This window comes from Lagenorhynchus albirostris, chromosome 2 (assembly GCF_949774975.1).
Source record: "Lagenorhynchus albirostris chromosome 2, mLagAlb1.1, whole genome shotgun sequence".
NCBI classification, from domain to species: domain Eukaryota; kingdom Metazoa; phylum Chordata; class Mammalia; order Artiodactyla; family Delphinidae; genus Lagenorhynchus; species Lagenorhynchus albirostris.
The window spans coordinates 87,446,793-87,470,996 of record NC_083096.1 but is presented as its reverse complement, the minus strand read 5'-3'; the positions used below and the strand labels follow the sequence as shown (position 1 = coordinate 87,470,996).

Below are 24,204 nucleotides of genomic sequence, written 5' to 3'. Positions count from 1 at the left end.
CCGAAGTCCTGGGAGGTGGGCGTGGGAGTAGCCCAAGCTGAGGCTAGGAAGTCCTCCCGGACGGTTCAGGGGGCCCCAGGCGATAGCCACGTTCGGATTCTGGCTGGAAGCCAGGGGAGGGAGCTTGGGGTAAGGGGAGGGCCCTGAGGGAGGGGTCAGACTCCTTAGGAAAGAGTTAATGGGAAGAGGGGGAGGGGATAGGACGAAGAGACCGAAGGGAAGGCTCAGGTAGGAAAAGAACGGAGGAGGGAACCCTGGTGGGGGGAGAAGGGAGCCTGCAGGCTCAGGGGTCAGAGTTAGGGGGTTTCTCCCCTGCTGCACCCTCATCCTAGGGCCGCCAACTTCCCGCCGCGGCGGCGACTTTCAGTTTCATTTCTACGAACCCTCCTGCCTGGGCCGCAGTCGCCGCCGCGATGCCCAGTAAGTTCAGCTGCCGGCAGCTTCGGGAGACGGGCCAGAGATTCGAGAATTTCCTGGTCGATCGGGGACTGGACAGGGAGACAGATCGCGAGCGGTTGCGGACCATTTATAACCAGGACTTCAAGACCAGGTACGGGCCGGCCCACTCCCCGGTCCCAAATCGCGGGCCCAGCTTGCCGCCACGACCCTGGCGGCGGGGCCACCCTTCCCGCCCCGGGGCGCGGAGGGACGCAGCTCCCCCAGTGGCTCCGGCCGGTCCCGGGGCCGCGCAGTCCCCCCTCCCGCTCAGTGCCCACGCCCCGCCCGCGCCGCCAGCGCCGCCCGCAGCCCGCCCGCTCTGCCCGGGCCGGGCCCCTGCGTCGAGTCCCTGTGGAGAGCCTCCTCGTCATCCCGCTCCCCCGGCGGCGCGGGACCAGTCCTGGGAGCCGGGTGCTGCGCCCACGCGCCGCCCGCGGGAGCGGGTTGGGGGGGGCAGCGCTCGGCGTGGGGGAGGGGAGCTCGGGAGAGGGCCCATGCTTCGCGGAAGCGCGGGGAGCGAGCTGCCTGCTGGTGGCTATCCCCGCTTGCGCAAGCTTTACGGGGACCCCCGCCCCCTCGTCGAGGGGCTGCTTCCTCGGTGGTTCACTATCCCAGAGAGCTGAAGAGACGCCGTGTAGCAGGGAGAGTCTCAGGGAGCTCGGGGAAGAAGAAAAGGGCACAAACTGCATACGTACCAAACCTCCATTAGCACCTGTGGCTTCTCCATGGAGACCCGGGCTGGGGCCAGTCTCCTGGAGGCCCCTTCTCATCCTGTGGCTAAAGGCTGTTTGGTCTCCCTTGCCTGTTCCCATCCAAGTGAAAATCAAAGAGACTTCTCTTTCTCAAACCACAGAATTGTGCTTCAAAATTCCTCTATCAACAGGCTGCAGTCTTGGGCCGAAGACCAAGGAACAATTTTAAAGGGATAAATGTAAAGACTTACAGAAATAAATACTGGGTGATGGGAATTTAGGCTTACTAACAGTCCTCTTGAAAAAGACCATGGGTTTTCTCACACCAAAAGGCGGATATGGCTGTTAAAAGAGCCAAAGAAGTGTTAGACGGTGTTAATAGAAGTGTGGTTTGGTGTGATGGGCAGGAGGTAAGTGATTCTCCAGATTGACCAGATCATTTCTGGAATATCGTTTTCAGTAATGAGTGTCACGTTTTAAGAGGGACGTTAACAAGCTTGAGCAACATCTGAAGAAGGAGCAAAGATGATGATCTGTTTTTTGTCCTCACACTGTGTTGGGCACTGTGGGGGAATCTAAAGAAAAATACACAATCCCAGGGGAGCAGAAGAGGCTATGATATGCATACAGTGTACTATAATAAATGGTAAAATAGCATGACGATTATAATAGAGATAATAAGAAAAATTCTGGAGGAAAGTAAAGAAAGAACAATTACCATGGAGTCACATCATCAACACTTCACATCCATGAATTCACCTATGTCCAAAAAAATAAGTGGCTCTGAACAAAAGTCTATGACTTCTTTTGGCTCTGTTAAAGAGATTATTATTCTGATACTTGTTTAAATGGTGAGGAAGACTATTTGATTCTGTTGCAGTAGGGGTATTGCAATGGGGAGAGAGATCTAGCTCAACTCTCAATACAGCAAAGACAGTTGGGAATTTATAACCAAGAGCAGAGTGAGGGGGTCATGGATGGAAAATCACTAAGAGGAGACAGTAAGGGGCTGGGAGCGGGGCAAAGTTGAGGCCTAGTGCAGAAGAGGGTTCAGAGGGGCCTGACTAAAGTTTAGTCAAGGAGAGAGTCTTTGTCATCTCTAAATCAAAGTTACACAATATCTTCCAATACTGGGGGAAAACAGGCTATGTCAGATAACCGCAAACAGGCATATAGAAAACCACATTTACTGTACATTATGGGTGAATTTAAAGGATTTCAAAAGTCATTTTTTAGTATGTACTTGTTCTGAGGCAAGTAAGATACCACTCCCGTGAAATTATTAGGGAATTCGATGGAGAAGGTGGCATTGACCTCGACCTTGGCCTTGAAGGCTAGATATCTTAGTACTTGGAGGAGGAGGAAAGACTAACATGTTGATTCATTCTTTTGTGAAACCCAGTCAAAGAAAGGGAGAAATGTTTGCCTTGAGAAAAATTGGAGAGGACAAGGTAGTTATCCCTGAATATTTTAAAGACTGTCCTGGGGGAAAGGATTATACTTTGGTGTCACTCCAGAAGGCAGAACTGGGTTCACTCAACATGGCCCCCTTGGGGAGTTTCCTGGTGGCCTAGTGGTTAGGATTCTGGGCTTTCACTGCCCGGCCTTGGTTTAGTCCCTGGTCGGGGAACTGAGATCCCCGCAAACTGAGCAAACCGAGTGACGCGGCCAATAAAAAAGGCCGTCTCACCCACCACCGGGTGGAAGAGATTTCTGTTCTGATTAGAGAGAACTTTCTTATGCTATGACGTCAACCCTCATCCACCCAATGGGAATTCATTGCTTCTTCCTCTGGGCTCTCATAGCTTATACTTCACTCTTGGTTATAGCCAGATGACGCCCTGCCTTGTGTTAGAGCTAGTATGTGACTGTCTCCCCACAAGACTGTAGAGCCTCTGAAGGCAGGAACAGGCCTTTCGTCATGTTGGCACCTTCCCTCAGTCCCCAGCATAGAGCCTTGTATGTGGTAGATGCTCAACAGAAGCTTCCAGAATCTAATTGAGTTAGTAGGTAGAGCTGATCTATACGAGAAAAGGCTGTAGGGGAGGTATAGCAAGTCACCTGGTATCAGGAATTCTGGGGCGCTTCCTCCCCTGGGCGGGATATGTCCCTTCCAACTAGGTTATTTTATGATGTTATGAAGTGCCCTGCTCCCAACTCTTAACTTTTCCCATCTGTCTTTATTCATTTAGCAAATATATTTAATGGAGGCTCTGCGGTTTGCTTGGGCCTTGGTTCCTGCCTCTAGAGTGTAGTCTAGTAGGGAGTGGCAGATGTGTAGACAAACATGTCATTCAGTACTACAGGAGCGAGTATCGTGTTTTGATAGCTGGAGTTCAAATCCTGACTCTGCCACTTACTAGTTGCATTTGATTTTGACCAAATTTCCCTAACTGTTAAGTGTTTAAAATACTGCCTTTCTCTCAGGGTTGTGTGAGGCCAAAATATCACAGGTAAAGCATTTCCCCTGGGTAACAGAGTGCATGGGCTTTGGAAGTAAGTGGTAGCTATCATTAACAATGCTGGTTAGGAGTCCGTTATGGAATAAGTGCTGGCATCGTGAAAAGTTTCTTAGAGAAGATGATTCTTGCCTTGGGCAAGAGACACATTCTTTTATTCAACAAATATTGGCTGAATGCCTCCTATGAGCAAAGCAAAACTGTGTGAATTGCTGTAGATACACAGAAGGGACCTAACTAAGGAAGATAGAGGCAATTAAAACCAAATACTTTTTAATTTCTGTTGTGATAAGTGCTTGTGAGAAAAAGTCTAGGATGCTTGAGAGCATATAATGTGGAGACCTGACCTAGTCTAGGAACCAGAGGTTTCTGGGAGAAAGTGATGTTTGAGCAGAATCTCGAATGATAAATGGAGTTAGCAGATGTAAAGCAAGGGGAGGGCAGTCCAGACTGAGAGAGTAGCACCTTAAAAGGCTGCGGGTGAACTCTCAAGAACAGGGGACAAGGCAGGGGCTGAACTGGGCAGGACCTTGTGGGCCGTGGGGAGGCGTTGTGGGTTTTTCTTTGTTTTGTTTTGTTTTTAATCTTAACAGAAACAGGAAAGCACAAAAATTTTCAAAGTAGGAGACTGACAGAATCAGGGTTTTTAGAAAGATCATTCTGGACCTCTATCCACAGTAAAAAATACATTTTACTTTGGGGTCTAGTATATACAGCTTTCACACAACAGTTAGTGTCCTTGAAACAGTACTTAGCTTCACTCGCTGCCCTCTGATATTTTTTACTCTATTTTACTCCAGTTTTGCAAGTACTGGTCTTGGCCCACAAATGAGAGTTGCAGCCCACAGTTTGTAAATCCCAGAACTATATGTCCCCTTAAGATCGCTTCCAAATCTTGTTAGGTAGCTAGTCAGACATGAGTGGTCCTGCCCCATCCTGGACAGGCTCATCTTTCCCTCCCCCACCTGGACACTGGTGACGAGAACACACCCAGAGATCCTCCCTTTTTTGGTTAAGGACCACTAAGTTTCCAGCCAGCTTCATGACCAAGCAAGGTATCAAAAACCCAATGGACTTTCCAAACTGCCATCACCGGTTATCGCAGGCGCCCCAAGACCTAAGCGATGACTCAGAGTAACCCAGGGTTCGTTATGCTGTATTTATAATAAATCAGCTTTGCGATTTTTGCCCCACCTCCACCCCCCTGTGGGTGGGGCGTGGCAGTTTATGCATAAGGAGAAAAGTTACATAAGCTAAAGCTGTCAATCAACTTGTCAATCAAATGACGCAGGACACAGGGAGGGACTTTTCACCACTCTAAAAACCAACCCTATGCTCACTGCAGGGCTGCTTCTGGTTCCCAGACAGCCCCGCTCTCCTCCCTTCTTGAGAGGGTTCTTTTGCTTCACCTAAAAACTGCTGCTGCTTGAAACTTCTCTGTCTCTCGATTGAATTCTTTCCCTCAAGAGGACAAGAACTGAGGAATGGCCGTTCTACCGGTAACAATCTGATATTCTGAAATACCATTCCTCGGGCTAGTAGGCTTTCCTGAACTGGGTCTAAACGATTAGTCATTTTTCACCCAACAAACAACGGGGGGCAGGGCTTTACAGACCAAGGATGTCCAACGGTGGCAGAAAAGTCTGGAAGGAGTTGCAGCAGTACAACAGCTGGGAATGGCTGAGGTGCCATTTAGAATGGATGTGGGGTGGACCTCTTCTTTGGTTTCTTCTGTAAAATGGGATAATAGTTGCTACCTCAAAGGGTTGTTGTGAGGAGTAAATGAGCTAACGCAAGTAGCTACTTAGAACATCACAAAGTAAGTGCTCAATAAATGTTTTCTATTGTTGATGATGTTATTGTGTTGTTGATGTGTCATTGTTAATTGTGGTGCATCCAAGAGGGCCATATTAAAGGGTTAGACTTAGTCGGGAGACGTTATCTGATTTGTGTTTGTTGAAAACTCCTGCAGACTCTTAGGGGATGGACCAGGAGAGGGGCTGTGAAGTCAGAAGCAGGAGGAACAGTTCATAGGGCTTGGCAAAATGATAAGATCATCAAGCAGTTCACAGAAGAAATATAAATGACTAATACACAGAAGGAAAGATACTTGATTATATTAATAATCAGGGAAATGCAGATTTAAGCAAGATACCATTCTTTTCCTTATCAGATTGTCAAAAGTTTAAAGGATTGAAGATTTCTGATGTTAGGGTCTGGGAAAGGGTTCTCTCAAATTCTTATTAGTGAGAATGTAAGTTTGTACAACTTGTTTTGGAGGACAATTTGGCAAAGCTTATCAAATTAAAGGTTCATTATTCTCTTTGACCCAGAAGGATGGTTATTGTAACGTTTGAAATAGCCAAAAATTGTAGGCAGCCTAACTGTCTATCACTGAACAAATAGTTAAGCGCACCACAATGCATTCATACTGTGCTATCCTTTGCAGCCATTCAAAAGAGGTGGCTTGGTAAAATGTTGTCATGGAAGGCTGTCCATGGTGGTGAAAGAAGTCTGTTGTAGAATAGTATGGGTAGCACACAAAAAGTATGTGTCATTAAAAATGTATTTTTTTTAAGTCATAGAAAGGGGCCTGGAAAATACATATATCGAACAGTTAAGCAGGTAGTTGGGAGTGAGGAAGTGGGAGCCCTTAATGTTTTATGCCAGGTATTCGTCCTGTTTAAATATTTTTTTAATACTTTTGGTAACCACTCTTTGACATCTCTTTATGCATGCATACTGTCATCCCTTGATATTCAAAAGGGATTGGTTCCAGAACCACGCCCCCTCCACACACACGCACGCACGCACGCACCCCGCCCTGCCAATTCCAAAATTTGAGGGTGCTATAGTCTGACATAAAATAGTGTGGTATTTGCATATAACCTCTGCAGCATATTCTTCCGGGTTGCTTTAATCACCTCTAGATTGCTTATAATACCGAATACAATGTAAATGTTAGGTAAATAGTTGTAAATACAATGTAACTGCTATGTAAATAATTTCTGGTGCGCAACAAATTCAATTTTTTTTTCTTTTTTTTTTTTTTTTGCGGTACGCGAGCCTCTCACTGTTGTGGCCTCTCCCGCCGCGGAGCACAGGCTCTGGACGCGCAGGTTCAGCGGCCAGGGCTCATGGGCCCGGCCGCTCCGTGGCATGTGGGATCTTCCCGGACCGGGGCACGAACCCGTGTCCCCTGCATCGGCAGGGACTCTCAACCACTGCGCCACCAGGGAAGCCCAACAAATTAAAGTTTTGCTTTTTCCAACTTTCTGGAAACTTCTTCTTCCGAATATTTTTGGTCTGTGCTTGGTTAAATCCTCAGATACAGAACCCCTGGATAAGGCAGGCCCGACTCTAGTTACATCACACCTATGTAAGTTTACTGACATGGGATCATGATGATCTAATCCTTTTTGTCGTGGACCCCTCTCATATCAGCATCCCACCCCCATTTCCACATTCTGCTCCACACTCAGGTAACTCATATCAATCAGTTTGTTATTGTTTTATTTTTAAAAAATCATGTTAAACACATTTTCCATATCCTGATTTTCTTATTCATCAATACATCGTGGAAATGACTCCTAATTGTCTGGTATATTCTTCTAATGTATTGGTGGGGTTTTTTTGCCAACATTTTGTTGTGAGAAATTTCAAACATAAAGAAAAGTTGAAATAATTTGACAGTGAACAATCATATACCCTTGTTACTGAACACAAGTTGGTGTGCCCCACTCACAGTGAAGCCAAACAAACCGAACCGTCAGAGTCTTGGAGCAGAGAAAGGTTTACTACAGGGCCAAGCAAGGAAAACAGGTGGCTTGTGCAGCTCCCTGATGTTTTCAGGGAGAAGTTTTAACAGGCAAAATCTGGGATGAGAGCTTCTAGATGTGTGACTTTCTTCTGTTTGGTTGGTGGTGAGGTAACAGGGCAGTGCTCCAGGAATCTTGTGCTCAGCGTGAAGTGAAGTTACGGTCATCCACCTGGGTGGTGGCCTAAGTTCCTACAGAACTCCAAGGTATTGTTATGTATATTCCTTGAGGAGGAACCAGGACCCTGCCCCAAGGCTGCACTATTGTTTCTTGACTTCAACCCCCTCGTTTCTGCATTCCCTCCTTCCCTGATTAGCAACTGTTTGAATCTGCCTTTTGGAACTCTGGGAAGGTAAAGGAGGCTGAATGAAACTTATTTCTACAAACAAGAAACAAGGGGCACAGAAAGACTTTTGTGCCACAGGATCCTGCTCAGTTTCACCTCACCTGGACTTCTTAATTTGCATTTGACACATGCCTGCCCATCGATCTATCCATCCAGATAGATAGATAGATAGATAGATCTCCGGCATATGGGGATCTTAGTTCCTGGACCAGGGATGAACCTGTGCCCCTGCAGTGGAAGTGGGAGCCTTAACCACTGAACCACCAGGGAATTCCCCATCTAGCTATATTAATTTTTTGATGCATTTCAAAGTAAGTTACAGACATCAGTACAATTCACCCCTAAACACGTCACCATGATCATTATTAACTATAACAGTTCAAAATTCGTTTATGATATACATTTTTTTTCCTTTTTTTTTTTTTTTTTTGGCTGCACCTCACAGCTTTTGGAATCTTAGTTCCCCAACCAGGGATTGAACCCACGCCCTTGGCAGTGAAAGCATGGAATCCTAATGACTGGACCACCAGGGAATTCCCATGTTTACGATTTTTTTTTAAGTAAAATTTACCGACAGTGAAATAGACAAATTTCAAATGTATTGTTGTGAGTTTTAACAAATCCATATACCTGTGTGCAACCCCCTATCAAGATATATGACGTCACCCCGGAAAGTTCCCTCATCTCCTGTCCTATTTAGTCCTCACCCTTACCCACCCAGAGGCAACCACTGCTCTGATCTTTTTTTTTTTCTGAGTCAGTACCTGTTCTAGAACTTTATGTAATGGAATCAGATAGTATGTAGTATGTACTCTTTTGCGTAAGGCATCTTTCACTCAGCATAATGTGTTTGAGATTCGCCCATGTTGTTGTATCAGTAATTGCTTTTTATCACCGAATATAAATCATAGGGACTTCCCTGGCGCTCCAGTGGTTAAGACTCCATGCTTTCAATGCAGGGGGCCCGGGTTTGATTCCTGGTTGGGGAACTAAGATCCAACATGCTGCACGGTGCAGCCAAAAATTGTGTGTGTGTGTGTGTGTGTGTGTGTGTGTGTGTGTGTGTGTGTAAATCATAGTTTGAAGGACAGTGTTTTCAGTTTGGGGCTATTTTGAATAAAACTGCTATGCACATTCTTGTACAAGTCATTTTGTGGACATATATTTTCATTTCTCCTGGGATATAGACCTAGGGTTGGAATTGTTGAGTCGTAGGATAGATAATGTTTACTTTTTTTTTTTAATCTTGGGCAAGTTGCTTAACCTCTTTTGGTGGTGGCAGCAAAGTCTTCTGGACTGGTCTTCTGGTTTGACTTTGCCTGGGGTTAGGCTGTCCAAGTTTGGACAATATATATAACCTGACACTTAACATTCCAAGCCATTGCGCAGCAGTGCTGTGTGGCAGCCAGAGGTTCAATGTTTGCATTGTTACCTATTTCATCTATAAAATAACAGTCTGGAATTATTTGATACTTCTTTTACCCATTCTCTCAGCAAGTACTTATTGGATAAATACCAGTGCTAGGTCTACACTAGATGTTATAGTCATGTTACTTGCTTAATGAATTTTTATTCCATGCATAATATAGTTATATATTCTTTTCATTAAAAATCAGAACATTACGTTATATGTTTGGTTTTACAAGAAACTATCAGACCTTTTTCTAAAGTGATTGTACCTACCATGTTATATTCCAGCCAACAACGCACAAGCGTTCTGGTGTTTTTGTATCCTTGTCAGCATTTGTTGTTGACAGCCTTTTAAATGTTAGTCATTTGAATGGGTGTGATGCATTCTTTTTAATGGTTGTGTAATATTCTGTAGTGTGGATGTTTACAACTTATTCAGCTATCTCCCTATTTATGGGCATTTGTTTCGTTTTCAATTCTTGGCCACTGAGAATGACTCTACAGTAAGCATCCTTGCACATATGTTCTTATATGTTGGTACTTTTCTTTTCTATGGGATACATTCTCATGAATTAAAGGATACCTGTATATCAGATGTTAGGAGATATTGCCAGATTGTTTTCCAAAAGGTTGTAATACTTCACTTTTCTACCAGCAGTGTATGTGAGTTTTCTTTTCCACATAGCAACACGTGTTGTGCCTATTTTCCTTTTTTATCAGTCTAATGGAAATAAAATGATACCTCGTTTTTTACTGTAGTTTGCATTTCTCTACTTTTAGAGCATCTTTTCATACTTCTGGGTCATTGGAGTTTGCTCTTTAAGTTGAATATTCAGTTTTTCTATTGTTCATCTTTTTTTCCCCTAGAAATCTAGGTGACTAGATGTGTAAAGGAACTGGTGCTTTTCTCAACTAGTATGTACTAAGTTTGTGATTTTAAAAAAAAAAACTTTTTTTTAATTTTTTATGCCTGTCACCTTAGACCAAGTGAATTTGGGTAGTAGTAATAGATGTGAGGTATAATTTGAAAGTTACTTACGCGGTAGCACCTATAGTAGAAGTTGCAAAACTTGTAAAGTTGAGTTCCTCCTGCCCATGTGTCCATGCAGAAGCTTGCAAAGATAGGAGATTTCACCTTAAAACTGTGCTTTGGACTTCTCTTAAAAGCCAGATCTGGCCATCTTGGGCCTGCATTCCCTGCTGGCAACGTCTGTCTGGAGATGAGTAGCAGTTCCCCGCTTTAGACAGGACTTGTGCTCCTGGGTTTGTCCAGTCCCCTCAGGGTTCCGTTTCCTCCCCAGCACTAAGCTGAGAGCTCCAGGGCATTTGAGAGCACCTGCACTTTTCTTCTGGTAGCTTATAGTATATTAGTGTAAGAAGGACATGTGTAGGACTACACATGTCCTTCTTACACTAAGGACTCAAAAATGGGACGGTACAGGTGCCTGAGACGGCTGCAGGTATCAGATACCTGTGGAGTCTGGCATCTGTCGGCATTTGAGTGTGCGCCTGATCCATGGAATTTAGTGACTCACTGACCAGGGGGCCCGGGGGGGAAAGTTTCTGATGACGCCCTGATTTCAGTCCCTTTGCCTGGACCCCTCAGCAGCGTTTGAGCCTGATACCTGATTCTCCTCCCTCTCTTAGTGGTACCTGCTGTTTTCTCTTCCTCCCTGGGTTATGCTGGCCTCAGGTGTTCTCAGACTCCTCACACTCTCTGGTTGTAACTACTACCTGACGTCTCCCTAATATTAAGCTCTGCTTTGACTTTGGCCTGAGTTCTCAGCTTCTGATTCATGAAGCTAGCTGCCTCCGGACCACGGGGATCTCAGACTGACCATGTCCACACCCAAATGTTGTGGTCAGCCCTTCCAACCTCCTCCTCCTCTTGTTTTTACCTCCTATCTCAGGAATAGTTCCTGAAGCCAAGCCATCGGTTTGGGTGTTGTCCTCGACTCCTTCCCTCTTCCCAGCCTCCATTCCCTCTCCTGTCCAAAGCCAAATTCTGCTAATTTTATATTCTCAATATCAGATCTGTCCCCTCTTCTATCCTCACCACTGCCTTGTTTGGGCCCTTGTCATCTTTTAATTGGACGATTGCAATGGCCTTCTTCTAACTGGTCTCCCTGCCTACAGTCTTGCCTCCAGCAAATCCATCCTCCAATCCTGATGCCTGAGTGATCTGAAATGCAAATATGATCTTGCCACTCCCCTGCTTAAAACCCACCAACGGGGTGGTTCTGTAACCACAGTGTAGCCTCTGGTGCAGGCCGAAAGTAAGTTGCTACTCTTACTACTACTGCTACTATTAGTACTACTATTGCTACTAATAGGATACTAATAATAGTAGCTAACATTTCCTGAGCATTTTCTATTGTGTTTTCAAATGATTTATTATCTCTTTAAGGCAAATCAGAGCCGATTCAAAGTTTTCTGAATGGTATCACTCATTTGCTTGGCGGGAGGGAGAGGGGCCGAGTTATAGGCAGGGGCCACCAGGGAAATGTCCGTAACCATAAATGATCTTATATATGCTAGTGAGTGACCATGCTGATTGAGCCTTAATAGTTAAATAGGCATTACCATGGTTCCTAGGAGCTAGGATTTCCTTTCATTCCCTACAAAGCAGGGAGGGTGGGTGGTCAGCTGTCCAGATCTTGAATGTGTCCATGAAGTGTGTCGCACGTGGGGATGTCCTCTGGCTCTTGGGTGCCAGTAAAGGAGGAGAGCTTCTGGCCTTCAGGGTCAAGTGCAGGCTTCGTGGCTTGGCATGCAAAACTATGCAAGACCTGGTCCCTGCCCGCCTCTGCTGCCTCCAGCCAATCCCTTCCTTGCACTCTTCACTCTAGTACCACCAGACGGGGTGTGATACTAATCAGAGCGCACCTTACTGAGATCTTATGTGCCAAGCACTGGGCTAAGTGGACACCACAGTGTCCTTCTCTCATGTAATCCTCACAGCCACCCCGGGAGATGAGTCTGCCATTATCCCCATTTTATAGAGGAGCAAAGTGAGGCTCTGCCAGGTGACCGAGATGGCTCAGCTAGTGGCAGAGTGGGCGGTCCCCACAGCCTCTCGGCACGTGTTCTCGGTAGACGCCCGCTCCTGGGCTCCCACTCTGTGCTCCCCCTGCGCCTGTATGACACCCATTCAGCCTTCAGGACTCGGTTCTGACGCCGTTTCTCGGGGAAGCCGCCAGGGCTGAGCCCCACCCCGCTGAGCTCCCGGCAGCGGGCTGGAACGCATGTGTTCCGTCTGTGCTCCTCGAGGCCTCTTTGAAGCCCCAGCATCTAGCGCAGTGTCTGGCACATAACAGGTCTCTGTAAGTGTTTGTTGAGCTGACTAAACTGAATTCCAGGCGCTGCACCTCGAGGTTGTTGTCCTTCTGACCAGTTTTCCCTGTCTTCACCTTCTCTAGGCCCAAACAAGCTATTTGATCTCTGGAGAAGGATCCTTTCCCTCCTGCTTGGGTTCCACCTGCACCCTATGACTTCAGGGGGAAACTGCTGTCTGATCAGCCACCTTGCCCACACACCCTGGACATCTGTACTCTCTGCCCCTCTCTCACTCCTCACCAGCGGGCTGGACCCCGAATCCACCCCCCTGAATCAGCTTCTTCGGCTTCCCCCTCAGCTTTAGCTCTTTCTGCTTCAGTGTTGGTATCTTTTCTGTCCCAAATTCCCCCTGCCCCCCACCACAAATCTTCCTTTCTCTCTCTCTTTCCTTAGTCCTCCAATGCAATAGCCCATCGTTGGGCTGTTCTCCTTAGAAGTGCACCGTCCACCGCCTGCTGTTTAAAACAACCATATTTTGTCTTGAGGGTGTCCCATTGCCTTCCCTGAAAACATTAAAAATTCCTGCCATTCCCAGCCCCGTCCTGTCCCGCACAGAGCGGCCCTCAGATGCCCTCCCCAGCTTGCTGCCCCCATCCCTCACTCCCCAGTCTCCTCTGCTCCCGGCAGCTTTGGGACCCCCGCCCCTGGCTTCTCCTCCATGCTGTATGGAATGAAGATTGCCAACCTGGCCTACGTCACCAAGACCCGGGTCAGGTTCTTCGGGCTCGACCGTTGGGCCGACGTGTGGTTCCCAGAAAAGAGGAGAATGAAGCCGGGGTCGGAGATCAGCAAACACCACAAGTCGCTGCTGGCCACGATCTTTTATGACAGGTGTGTGACGGGGTGGGGGGCATGTCTGGCTGGGGAGAAAGGCGGTTGCCTCCGCTTGGGGTAAGGCTCCATCCTACAAGGACTGGGGGAAGGGCAGGAAAGGAGCTAATTGGCCTGGGGGAGGGGATGGGTTTCCTGAGCACAGCTGCACTTGGCCAGCCTCCCCAAGCCTGTAACTTTCTCCGAGGGCAACCCCCAGGCTTGGCTGCTCGGGCCCCAGCCGTGCTCTTGACTCCCACTCTCCCCAGGACCGAGTATCTTCACGGGAAACATGGGGTGGACGTGGAGGTCCAGGGGCCCCATGAAGCCCGAGATGGGCAGCTCCTTATCCGCCTGGATTTGAACCGCAAGGAGGTGCTGACCCTGAGGCTTCGGAATGGAGGAACCCAGCCTGTCACCCTCACCCACCTCTTCCCATTCTGCCGGACCCCCCAGTTTGCCTTCTGCAATGGAGACCGGGAGCTGCCCTGCCCACTGGGCCCTGGTGAGTGGGTTCCCAAAGGAAAGAGTCTCTGGTGGACAGAGTCCTGCCCTGGGAAGGTCTGATGCTTCAGGAACGTGCTGTTGCTGGCCCGTGGTCTCCTACCTTGGGATGGGGCTCTGGGGGGGAATGTCAGGGTTGGGGTGCTGGTGGGAGGGTCCCTTCCCCACCCTGACTCACTCAGCCATCCTCTCCCAGGTGAATGCTATGAGCTCCATGTCCACTGTAAGACCAGCTTTGTGGGCTACTTCCCAGCCACCGTGCTCTGGGAGCTGCTAGGACCTGGGGAGCCAGGCTCAGAAGGAGCTGGTACTTTCTACATTGCCCGCTTCTTGGCCGTCGTGGCCCACAGCCCCCTGGCAGCACAACTGAAGCCCACGACTCCCTTCAAGCGGACCCAGATCACGAGAAACCCTGTGGTGACCAACCGGATAGAGGAAGGAGAGAGACCCGACCGGTAAGTCCTCCCTCCAACCCAGTCCTGGCTGGGGGTGTCCCAACACCACAGTGTGGGCCCTTGGGAAGAACACAGAGCCCCCTTTCCTAACTGTGAGTTCTTAACTCCTGCAGACCTCAGAGACCTTTTCTGTCTAGGAAGAAAAGCAGATATGAGGACAGTGTGAAAAAATGTCAAGTATTTTTGACTATATGATGGATTATCAGTCAGCCAAGGTGGACACGTGTCTCTCTCTCTCTTTCTCTCTCTCTCTCTCTTTTTTAACAACTTTATTGAAACAGTTCATATACCATACGATTCACCTATTTAAAGTGTACAATTCTGTGCTTCTTTTAGTATATTCACAGATGTGTGCAACCATCACCACAATCCATTTTAGAACATTTCCTCACCCCCAAAAGGAGCACGTACCCTTTAGTTATCACCCCTTCTGCTCCCCATCCCCACCCCCCAGCCCTAACCAGCCACTCATCTACTTTGTGTAGATTTCCCTCTTCTGGACATTTTATATGAATGGAATCATATACGTGTAAACAGCTTTTTGACATGTCCAGGTGTTCACAAAATACTGAGCAAACCGTAAGACCATTGTGCTCTTTCTGTTAAAAATATGTGTGTAATGGGGCTTCCCTAGTGGCGCAGTGGTTGGGAGTCCACCTGCCGATGCAGGGGACAGGGGTTCGTGCCCCGGTCCGGGAAGATCCCACATGCCGCGGAGCGGCTGGGCCCGTGAGCCATGGCCGCCGAGCCTGCATGTCCGGAGCCTGTGCTCCGCAATGGGAGAGGCCACAACAGTGAGAGGCCCACGTACTCCAAAAAAAAAAAAAAAAAGTGTGTGTAGGGGAATTCCCTGGTAGTCCAGTGGTTAGGGCTTCGAGCTTCCACTGCAGGGGGCATGGGTTCGATCCCTGGTCAGGGAACTAAGATTCTGCGTGCTGCGCAGCAGGGCCAAAAAGTTAAGTAAGTAAGTAAAAATATATGTGTATAATACAATTTGACAAAGAAAAATGTCTGGAAGGCTGCATGCCAAAAAGTTAACATTGGTTATCCCTTTATGGTGAGAATGTTGTTTATTTACTCATTTATTTATTACCTGTTTTCTGATTTTTTTCCTCTGATGAACATGTATTGTTTATATACATATCTGTATGCATATATATGTGTGTGTATATACATATATTTTTTTTTTTTTTTTTTTTTTGCCACACCACGTGGCTTGTGGGATCCTAGTTCCCTGACCAGGGATTGAACCCGGGCCCCCTGCAGAGGACGCACAGAGTCCTAACCACTGGACCACTAGGAAATTCCCTATATATATATATATTTATTTTTTTAAATGCTTCCAAGTATCATGCTTTCCAAAAATGAGGATGGTCCAACCTTGGCGTGAGCAGCCTCATGAGACAGTGAGTCCTGTCTCCTAGGGCAAAGGCTGCCGACCCCCTTCAGCAATAGTGTTGAAGCAGAGCCTTGTGCTTCCTCCAGGGAGGGGCCTTCTCGGAGACTCTGAAGGTGAAGGGTCTCTGTGTTTGTAATAGCTTTTCTTCTCTCCCTCCTGCAGTGCTAAGAGCTATGACCTGGAGTTAAGTATGGCACTGGGAACATACTACCCACCCCCCCGCCTCCGGCAGCTGCTCCCCATCCTTCTTCAGGGAACAAGTATCTTCACTGCCCCAAAGGAGATTGCTGAGATCAAGTAAGTACCACCCCTCTGCACCCCTTGTGCTGCTTTATATGTTTCTTTTCCACTGGCTTCTTCCCACTGCCCCGTGCCTCTGTCCTCAGCCTCCTGTGCTCAGCTCATTTATCCCCTTACTGAGCACACGCCATGTGCCAGGCACCATTCAAGATGAATCCCTCGCTTGATGGCCCTGACATCCTAGGTGGGGAAAGTGAGCATCTGTCATCTTGTTTCATGTAGTGATGAGTGCTGTGAAGAGTTAACTAAAGAGCTAAAGCAGGGTAAGGGGTGGGCTGTGCTATTTTGCAGAGGGCAGCTAGTCCTGGCCTCTTTGAGGAGGTGACATTTGAGCAGAGAATGACATTTGAATGAGGTGACCGTGTGAGTAATAGGAGGATCTTGGAGAAAGGATGTTCCAGGCTCCAGGATCCACAGTGCAAGTGCGAGTCAGGTCTGAGCTTGGGGGGCAGGGGCTCCCTTCTTGGAGTCCTCTGACCCCCATCTGCTTCTCTGCCCTTCTAGTCTTCCCCGATTCCTGATGTCTTCATAGTCCCAGAGCTGCAGAGGGAGAGGGTGGATGCTCCCGGACATGGGGGTTGCCTGACCCATCCCGTTCCCATCCCCTCCCTCCAACCCCCCCCATCACTGCCAGGGCCCAGCTGGAGACACCCCTGAAGTGGAGGAACTACGAGGTGAAGCTCCGGCTGCTGCTGCACCTGGAGGAGCTGCAGATGGAGCATGACATCCGGCACTATGACCTGGAGTCGGTGCCTATGACCTGGGACCCCGTAGACCAGAATCCCAGGCTGCTCACGCTGGAGGTCAGGGGTTGGATCGGTAGCAGGGAGGATGGACTCAAGTTAGCCAACCCACAGGCTGTGGGAAGAACAAAAGGAAGATGAAGTTTTTCCTGTCCAGAGGGCTCAGCAAGTTGCCGAGTGGGCATCTGGGCCCCAAAAGAGGTGTCAGAGCAAGGCAATAGGGAGGACTGGGGTTTTAGTCTAGACTTTGCTACCACTGGCTGCATGACCTTGGGCAAGTCTTTTGCTATCTCTGGGCCTTAGTTCCCTCCCCTGAAAAGCATGGAGCTGGACTAGATAATTCTTAGAGCCCTCTCCAGCTCTCAGATGTTGAATGCGTACATCTAAGCCCGGAATTACACACGAGAATGGATTCCTGCACACTTGTGCCGAGAAAGGCACTCAGTGAGAAGGGACGGCAGGTGAGGATGATCAGGGAAAGCTTCCTACAGGAACTGAGTTTTGAACAAGATTTTAAAGGCAGAGTAGGAGCAGAGCTGGCCAAGAGGGCAACCGGACTTGCTGGGAAGCTGGCCTCCAAGTCTTGAAATCATGCCCTGGAGGGTTTCCAGGATTCCTGGGCTCAGCATCTCTGAGCACCGTGGGCAGACTTGTCCCTTCTTCATCTCCCCTGACTCTTGCCCTGTCTGGCAGAAGAGGAAAGAGGCAAAGCTCCCTGAACCTGGGGTAGAGGGTAGATCCTCAGAACTGTGTCTCAGTTGGGGTCTGGAGTGGGCCCTCCACTGGCCATCTCCGGGTTAGAAGCTTGCCGCTGTCCGTGCCCCATAGGTTCCCGGGGTGGCCGAGAGCCGCCCCTCAGTGCTGCGGGGTGACCACCTATTTGCCCTTTTGTCCTCTGAGACACACCAGGAGGACCCCGTCACCTACAAGGGCTTTGTGCACAAGGTGGAACTGGACCGGGTCAAGCTGAGTTTTTCCACAGGGTAGGTGTTGGGGGAGCCCTGAGCTGCAGGAAGGTCTGCAGGTGTCCCGGAGGCCAAGGGAGGAGGGTGTTTCTCCTCAGAGTGAGTGGGACCCCAGGGACAGGGCAGGGGGACCCTGAGATGCCTCACCATCTTCCTCTCCTGGAGGATTGCTTGGAGGTCTGGGAAAGGGAATGGAGTTGGAGTAGATGGAGAGAGTCCTGGCCTTTTATTGCCCACCCCCCCAATTGGAATTCTTCCCCCTCTCTCTCCCCCTTCCCAAAGCCTCCTGAGCCGCTTTGTGGATGGGCTGACCTTCAAGGTGAACTTCACCTTCAACCGCCAGCCCCTGCGGGTGCAGCACCGTGCCTTGGAGCTGACGGGGCGCTGGCCGCTGTGGCCCCTGCTTTTCCCTGTGGCCTCTCGTGGGGTCCCGCTGCTGCCCTCAGATGTGAAGCTCAAGTGAGACTGTGGGCAGGGGCTCTGGGGCCACTTGGAGTGTGGGTGTAGGGGACGAGGTCAGGGAGGCCTCCTGGACGCAGACAATATCGTGTTTGTGGCCCCTCCGTTAGGCTGTACGACCGGAGTCTGGAATCCAACCCGGAGCAGCTGCAGGCCATGAAGCACATTGTTATGGGTACCACCCGCCCCGCCCCGTACATCATCTTTGGGCCTCCAGGCACTGGCAAGACTGTCACCTTAGTGGAAGCCATCAAGCAGGTGGGGCCCGAGCGTAGGCCTGTGGCCTACACTCTGACTCCCTCCCCGGGACAAAGCAGTTGTCCCCAGGTTCTGGTTCCTTCTGGTTCCTTCCGGCTCCCTGAACGCACGCCCCCGAACTGGCCTCGAGGGCCAGTGTGGCTGTCGAGCAGGGCGTGCAGCTTGGGTACTGCACGTCTCAATCACCATAGCCTTGTATAATTACGGCAGCAGTTTTCCAGCGTTAAAGGGCTGCTGGACTAGCAGGGGGCTGCCGATCTGAACTTGCCTCTTGAGTCACTCCCTCCCTCAGCAATGGGAGGCAGATGCCACACTGCGCCACCCTGAGTCACAGGCATGTTTCTCCCTCTCCCCTCCCCCCGGAGACCAGAAGCTGCTTCCCACACTGTGCTCATCCCCACCCCAGGTGGTGAAGCACTTGCCCAAAGCCCACATCCTGGCCTGTGCTCCGTCCAACTCGGGGGCCGACCTCCTCTGTCAACGCCTCCGGGTCCACCTGCCCAGCTCCATCTACCGCCTCCTGGCTCCCAGCAGGGATATCCGTATGGTGCCTGAGGACATCAAGGTACTTGGGGAAGGCGGGGGACCAAGGGGTGGCGGGTGCTGCTCTGGGTAGACGCTGGGGCCAGGAAAGTAGGAGACCTGGATTCTGATACTCGCTGTATGACCTTGGGTGGGTCAGGACTGCTCTCTGGGCTTCAGTTTCCCTGTGTGTAAAGTGAGAGAGGTAAATAAAATTGCCTGAGGGGGGGTGCCCAGACCCAGAGCGAGGGTGAGAATGGATGTGGAGGCAAGCTGACTCCCCTCCCTGCACGACCCTCAGCCCTGCTGTAACTGGGATGCAAAGAAGGGGGATTACGTGTTTCCTTCCAAGAAGAAGCTGCAGGAATATCGTGTGTTAATTACCACGCTCATCACTGCCAGCAGGTGGGAAGTGTGTGTGTGCGCATCTCTTAAATTGTGTGCTAAGAGGTAGCGGGCTGGGGAAATGTGGAAGAATGGTGCCTGGGGAGTTGGGGGGAGGGCCAGCTTGGGGGAGCATTCAGGTTCGGTAGTCGCGTGCCTGGATGTGACCCCTGCCTGGCCTGACACCTCCCAGGTTGGTCTCGGCCCAGTTTCCCATCGATCACTTCACACACATCTTCATCGATGAGGCTGGCCACTCCATGGAGCCAGAGAGCCTGGTGGCCATAGCAGGTGAGGGGCTCGGGGGCGGGGGGCTGCGAGTGTGTCACCCCACATGGCATCGGGGAGGTCCCACCACACACCTTTCTCCTCACGCTACCCATCTCCCAGGGCTGATGGAAGTCAAGGAAGCAGACAATCCAGGAGGGCAGCTGGTGCTGGCAGGAGACCCTCGGCAGCTGGGGCCTGTGCTGCGCTGCCCACTGACCCAGAAGCATGGGCTGGGGTACTCACTGCTGGAGCGGCTGCTCACCTACAATGCCCTGTACAAGAAGGGCCCTGATGGCTATAACGCCCAGTTCATAACCAAGCTGCTACGCAACTACAGGTATCCCGCACCCTCTGTGTCATCCCCTGCCTTCACACCCTCTGCAAGCGCAGCTGGCGGCTCCATCCCACCGTCCTCAGAGGCTGCGTGATGCAGAAAGACTATCAGCTGGAAGGTGGGAGTTCTTCTCCCCAGTCCCGTCCCTGCTCCTCCAGTTGCTTATCTGTACCTCACGGGATGGTCAGTGGTTCCTAGACACCGGAATATATCTGACACTGGTCCCAGGTGAAGTTTCTAGGCATCCAAGGAGAAATGAGAAAAACAGGGACAATGTATTTTTTCATAAACCTAATGGTTATTCGAGTTAAAGAGCTATGCTTCCTTCATTCAGTGAGTTCGTATATCTAAAATGCTCAGATGAGTTCCTACATCTTTAGTTCCTTAGATGAGTCCACTAGGAATTCAATAACTGTTAGCTGTTGTGTTAGTACCGCTGATGTTTTTGGATTTAGCACCTTATCTCATCCAATAATGGCGATAGTAGGTGATTCTTGCTTTTGTATTGTCCTTCCTTGACAAAATTGAAACTTGAGAATGGGCCCCTAATTTCTTGGTGTTTTCACTTAAATTTGACTGGTCTATGAAATCTGTGGATTGGATGTTCTCAGGAGCCACATTTGGTTCTGCTTTCTGTGGTTAACAGTGCCCAGCAGCAAAAACTGTAGCTGAATGAGTCTGCTATGCAGTGGGCGGGAAGACAGGATAGTGTGTGTGAGCTCCAAGCAGGTGGAGCGGAGGTCCCTGAGGGCGGGGCAGAACTAATCCGCCCCCTGGTCTTGCTCTTCCTTCCTCCTGCCTCCCAGGTCTCACCCCACCATCCTGGACATTCCTAACCAGCTGTATTATGAAGGGGAGCTGCAGGCCTGTGCGGACATTGTGGACCGAGAGCGCTTCTGCCGCTGGGAGGGTCTGCCTCGACAGGTGAGGCTGAGCAGGGCTGGGGCTCAGGCTCCTACCCCTGTACCCCAGCCTCCCTCTTACTGAGGGTGCTGGGTAGCAGGAGGCTCTGAGTGGAAGCCACGAGCCCCTCCCTTTGTCACCTAGGCCTGAGATCCCCCACTCCCTGGAAGGGTTTGAGGGTGGGAGGGAAGGGAGGCAGGCAGGGAGGTCCAGCTGAGGGTTTCCCCTGACTCCGTGTCCAGGACTTTCCCATCATCTTTCACGGCGTAATGGGCAAGGATGAGCGTGAAGGCAACAGCCCATCCTTCTTCAACCCCGAAGAGGCTGCCACGGTGACTTCCTACCTGAAGCAGCTCCTGGCCCGCTCCTCCAAGAAGGGCAAAGCCCGTCTGAGCCCCCGAAGTGTGGGCGTCATCTCTCCATACCGGAAGCAGGTCAGGTCCTCAGTTCCCATCAGGGCTGGGTCCCCCCAGATGGTACCTCCTTAGCCAGACCACTAGGCAGAGGGTCCGGCTCAGGCCTCCGCTGGCCCCATATCTCAAAAGAGCGCAGAGGTCAGCTGCACCTCCCTCTTTGCCCCCCAGCTCCCTGGCCTCCTGCCTGGCACCCTCTTGCACGGGTGTAATGGCATGAGAGAAAGGCACCCGTCCCCATCTTCCAGGTGGAAAAAATTCGTTACTGCATCACCAAACTTGACAAGGAGCTTCGGGGACTGGATGACATCAAGGACTTGAAGGTGACCCTCGCCACTGTCTCACATTCCCTCCCTGACTTCTGTCCCGGTCTCTTCCCCACTTCCAGACACCTCCTCGGGTCCCTGCCCCACTGCTGCAGGCCAGCCCAAGTCCCTGCCGCACCCTCGCTGCCTGAGACAAACTTGGGCTTTCCCCATGCCTCTCACTCCTGGAGATCCCAACTTGTAGGTCTGGGATGGGACCGGGAAGCCCTCATGTTTAGCAAGCACCTCATGTGATTCTGATGATCAGGCTAGTTTAAGGTCTCTGCCCTAAGGAGAAAGTCCAGACTCCCCAGCCTGCCTGACCTGTCATGTGATGATGTCCCCACTCACCTCTCCCACTCTCTGAGTCAGTCGGCAGCTCAGTTCTTTCTCAGATAAGAATCACCTGGAGAGCTTTTAGTGCTGCCAGCGCCAGGGCTCCACCCAACCAATTAACGCGGCTGTCTGGGGGCAGAGCCAGGGCATCAGGTTCTTTTACGGGCTCCTCAGGTGATCTCCCGTGCAGCCAGGGTTGACACCCAGGGCTTTAAGAGTTAGAGGCCTCTCCCATGGAAATTCTGATTCTGGAGGTCTGGGTTAGGGCCTAAGGTTACTTTTTTTTTTTTTTTTTTGCGTTACGCGGGCCTCTCACTGTTGTGGCCTCTCCCGTTGCGGAGCACAGGCTCCGGACGCACAGGCTCAGCGGCCATGGCTCACGGGCCCAGCCGCTCCGCGGCATGTGGGATCCTTCCGGACCGGGGCACGAACCCGTGTCCCCTGCATCGGCAGGCGGACTCTCAACCACTGCGCCACCAGGGAAGCCCCTAAGGTTACATATTTTTAACAAGTACTGAGTGATTATCTTCAGGAAAGTTTGAAAACTACTGCTGAGTTATTGTTCTTTGCAGTCCTGTTTTCTTTGCTTAGAACCTTTTCGAGCCCCCATCCCTTTAACTGGATTCGGCCTTCAGGTTTCAGCTTCCATGGCACTGTCCTGTCCTCTTTCCTGCCCAGCAGGACACTGGCTCACTCCACAGTGACAATTGCCCTCAGTCTCACTGAGGCGAGGCGGGGCTGGTCCCTGGGTCCCCCACTGCCTCCCTCCCCTCTAGGTGGGCTCCGTGGAAGAGTTTCAAGGCCATCCCTCCCCTCTAGGTGGGCTCCGTGGAAGAGTTTCAAGGCCAGGAGCGCAGCGTCATCCTCATCTCCACCGTGCGGAGCAGCCAGAGCTTTGTGCAGCTGGATCTGGACTTTAACCTGGGTTTCCTCAAGAACCCCAAGGTTCGGGGGCTGGGGGGTGGCAGGGACTCCTCCTTCCTGAGGGCTCTTCCCTGCTGTGACCCCAGCATTTCTTCTTATCAGAGGTTCAACGTGGCTGTGACCCGGGCCAAGGCTTTGCTCATCGTGGTGGGCAACCCGCTCCTGCTGGGCCACGACCCCGACTGGAAAGTGTGAGCATCCCACCCACAATCCCTCCTGGTGGCCACAGCCCCCAGCCTAGGACAGCTGTAGTTTTATGAAGCACCCTTGGGGCTCAGTTAATCTTCCAATCTGTTTATCTGGGTTTTTTTGCGGTATGCAGGCCTCTCCAATCTGTTTATCTTTTTTTTTTTTTTTTTTTTTTTTTTGCGGTATGCGGGCCTCTCACTGCTGTGGCCTCTCCCGTTGCGGAGCACAGGCTCCGGATGCACAGGCTCAGCGGCCATGGCTCACGGGCCCAGCCGCTCCGCGGCACGTGGGATCCTCCCAGACCGAGGCACGAACCCGTGTCCCCTGCATCGGCAGGCGGACTCTCAACCACTGCGCCACCAGGGAAGCCCCAATGTTTATCTTAACAATATCCCCATTTGCCAAGGTTAAGTAACTTGCCCCAAGGCACAGGCCCCATGTGCAGGACCAAGGCTGGGCCTCCAGCCTCTGCTGGTACTCAGCCAGCCTTGTGCAGCTGTGTGTGTGGATGTCCCTGTACCCCACAGATTCCTAGAGTTCTGTAAAGAAAACGGGGGGTATACCGGGTGCCCCTTCCCTGCCAAACTGGACCTGCAGCAGGGGCAGAACTTACTCCAGGGTCTGAGCAAACTCAGCCCCTCTACCTCAGGTATGGCTGGGCCAGGGTGGGCTTGGTTGGGGGACAGTGCTGAGGGAGGATGTAAGTTACTAACAGAGCTGGCCTCCTCTCTTTGTAGGACCCAAAAGTCACGACTGCCAGGCGCGGGAGGGTGAAGGGGGCCTGCCCCTGCAAGTGGAGCCCGAGTGGAGGAATGAGCTCTGAGGACCGCCCACCCGACCCTTCCCCTGCTGCTAACATCAAGCTGCTAACAATTGGGGGAAGGGGGAGGAAGTAAAACTGAAAAAAAAAAAAGCTTATTCTATGCAAAAGCCTCCTTGTCTCTTCAGCCTGGCCCCAGCTTCCTGAACTCCCAAGATGACCTCACAGGGGAGGGTGGGACTGTCACAACAGCCCAGGGCCATACCCCTCCCCCCCCAGAAAGGAACCCAACCCCCATGTCCAGGGGAGGAAATCTAGTGGGAGGTGGCAGGGAAGCCACCCACAGGCTTCTAAGTTTAGCCCAGTGCTCCAGACCACTCCCCTCACCCGCCTCCAAGGCCCAGAGCCAGGCATGACCTCATCCTTTTCTCCAAGACTCCACCCTGCCTGCCCGGGAGTCCTGCCTTTGCAG

At 50.7% G+C, this 24,204-nt stretch overlaps 1 protein-coding gene across 4 annotated transcripts; it reads left to right on the top strand.

Moving 5' to 3' along the window:
* Positions 1-215: 215 nt before the first annotated feature.
* MOV10 (Mov10 RNA helicase) lies at positions 216-23,892 on the top strand. 4 transcript variants are annotated; one of them, XM_060139322.1, is made up of 21 exons: positions 440-550; positions 11,300-11,439; positions 13,127-13,330; positions 13,579-13,814; positions 14,010-14,268; positions 15,830-15,964; positions 16,602-16,770; positions 17,539-17,693; positions 17,958-18,134; positions 18,245-18,392; positions 18,799-18,957; positions 19,216-19,319; positions 19,492-19,589; positions 19,689-19,905; positions 20,709-20,826; positions 21,048-21,239; positions 21,467-21,541; positions 22,679-22,804; positions 22,886-22,974; positions 23,500-23,621; positions 23,710-23,892. In XM_060139322.1, exons 3-21 carry the CDS (start codon positions 13,158-13,160, stop codon positions 23,793-23,795), a joined length of 2,838 nt encoding a protein of 945 aa, XP_059995305.1. In that variant the 5' UTR covers positions 440-550; positions 11,300-11,439; positions 13,127-13,157; the 3' UTR covers positions 23,796-23,892. The 4 variants fall into 4 exon arrangements, 3 of the variants coding, with proteins under 3 accessions (XP_059995306.1, XP_059995304.1, XP_059995305.1); XR_009538838.1 differs by lacking the exon at positions 11,300-11,439 and having other exon boundaries at positions 216-550; positions 23,202-23,621; positions 23,710-23,737; XM_060139321.1 differs by lacking the exon at positions 11,300-11,439 and having other exon boundaries at positions 223-550.
* Positions 23,893-24,204: the final 312 nt, after the last annotated feature.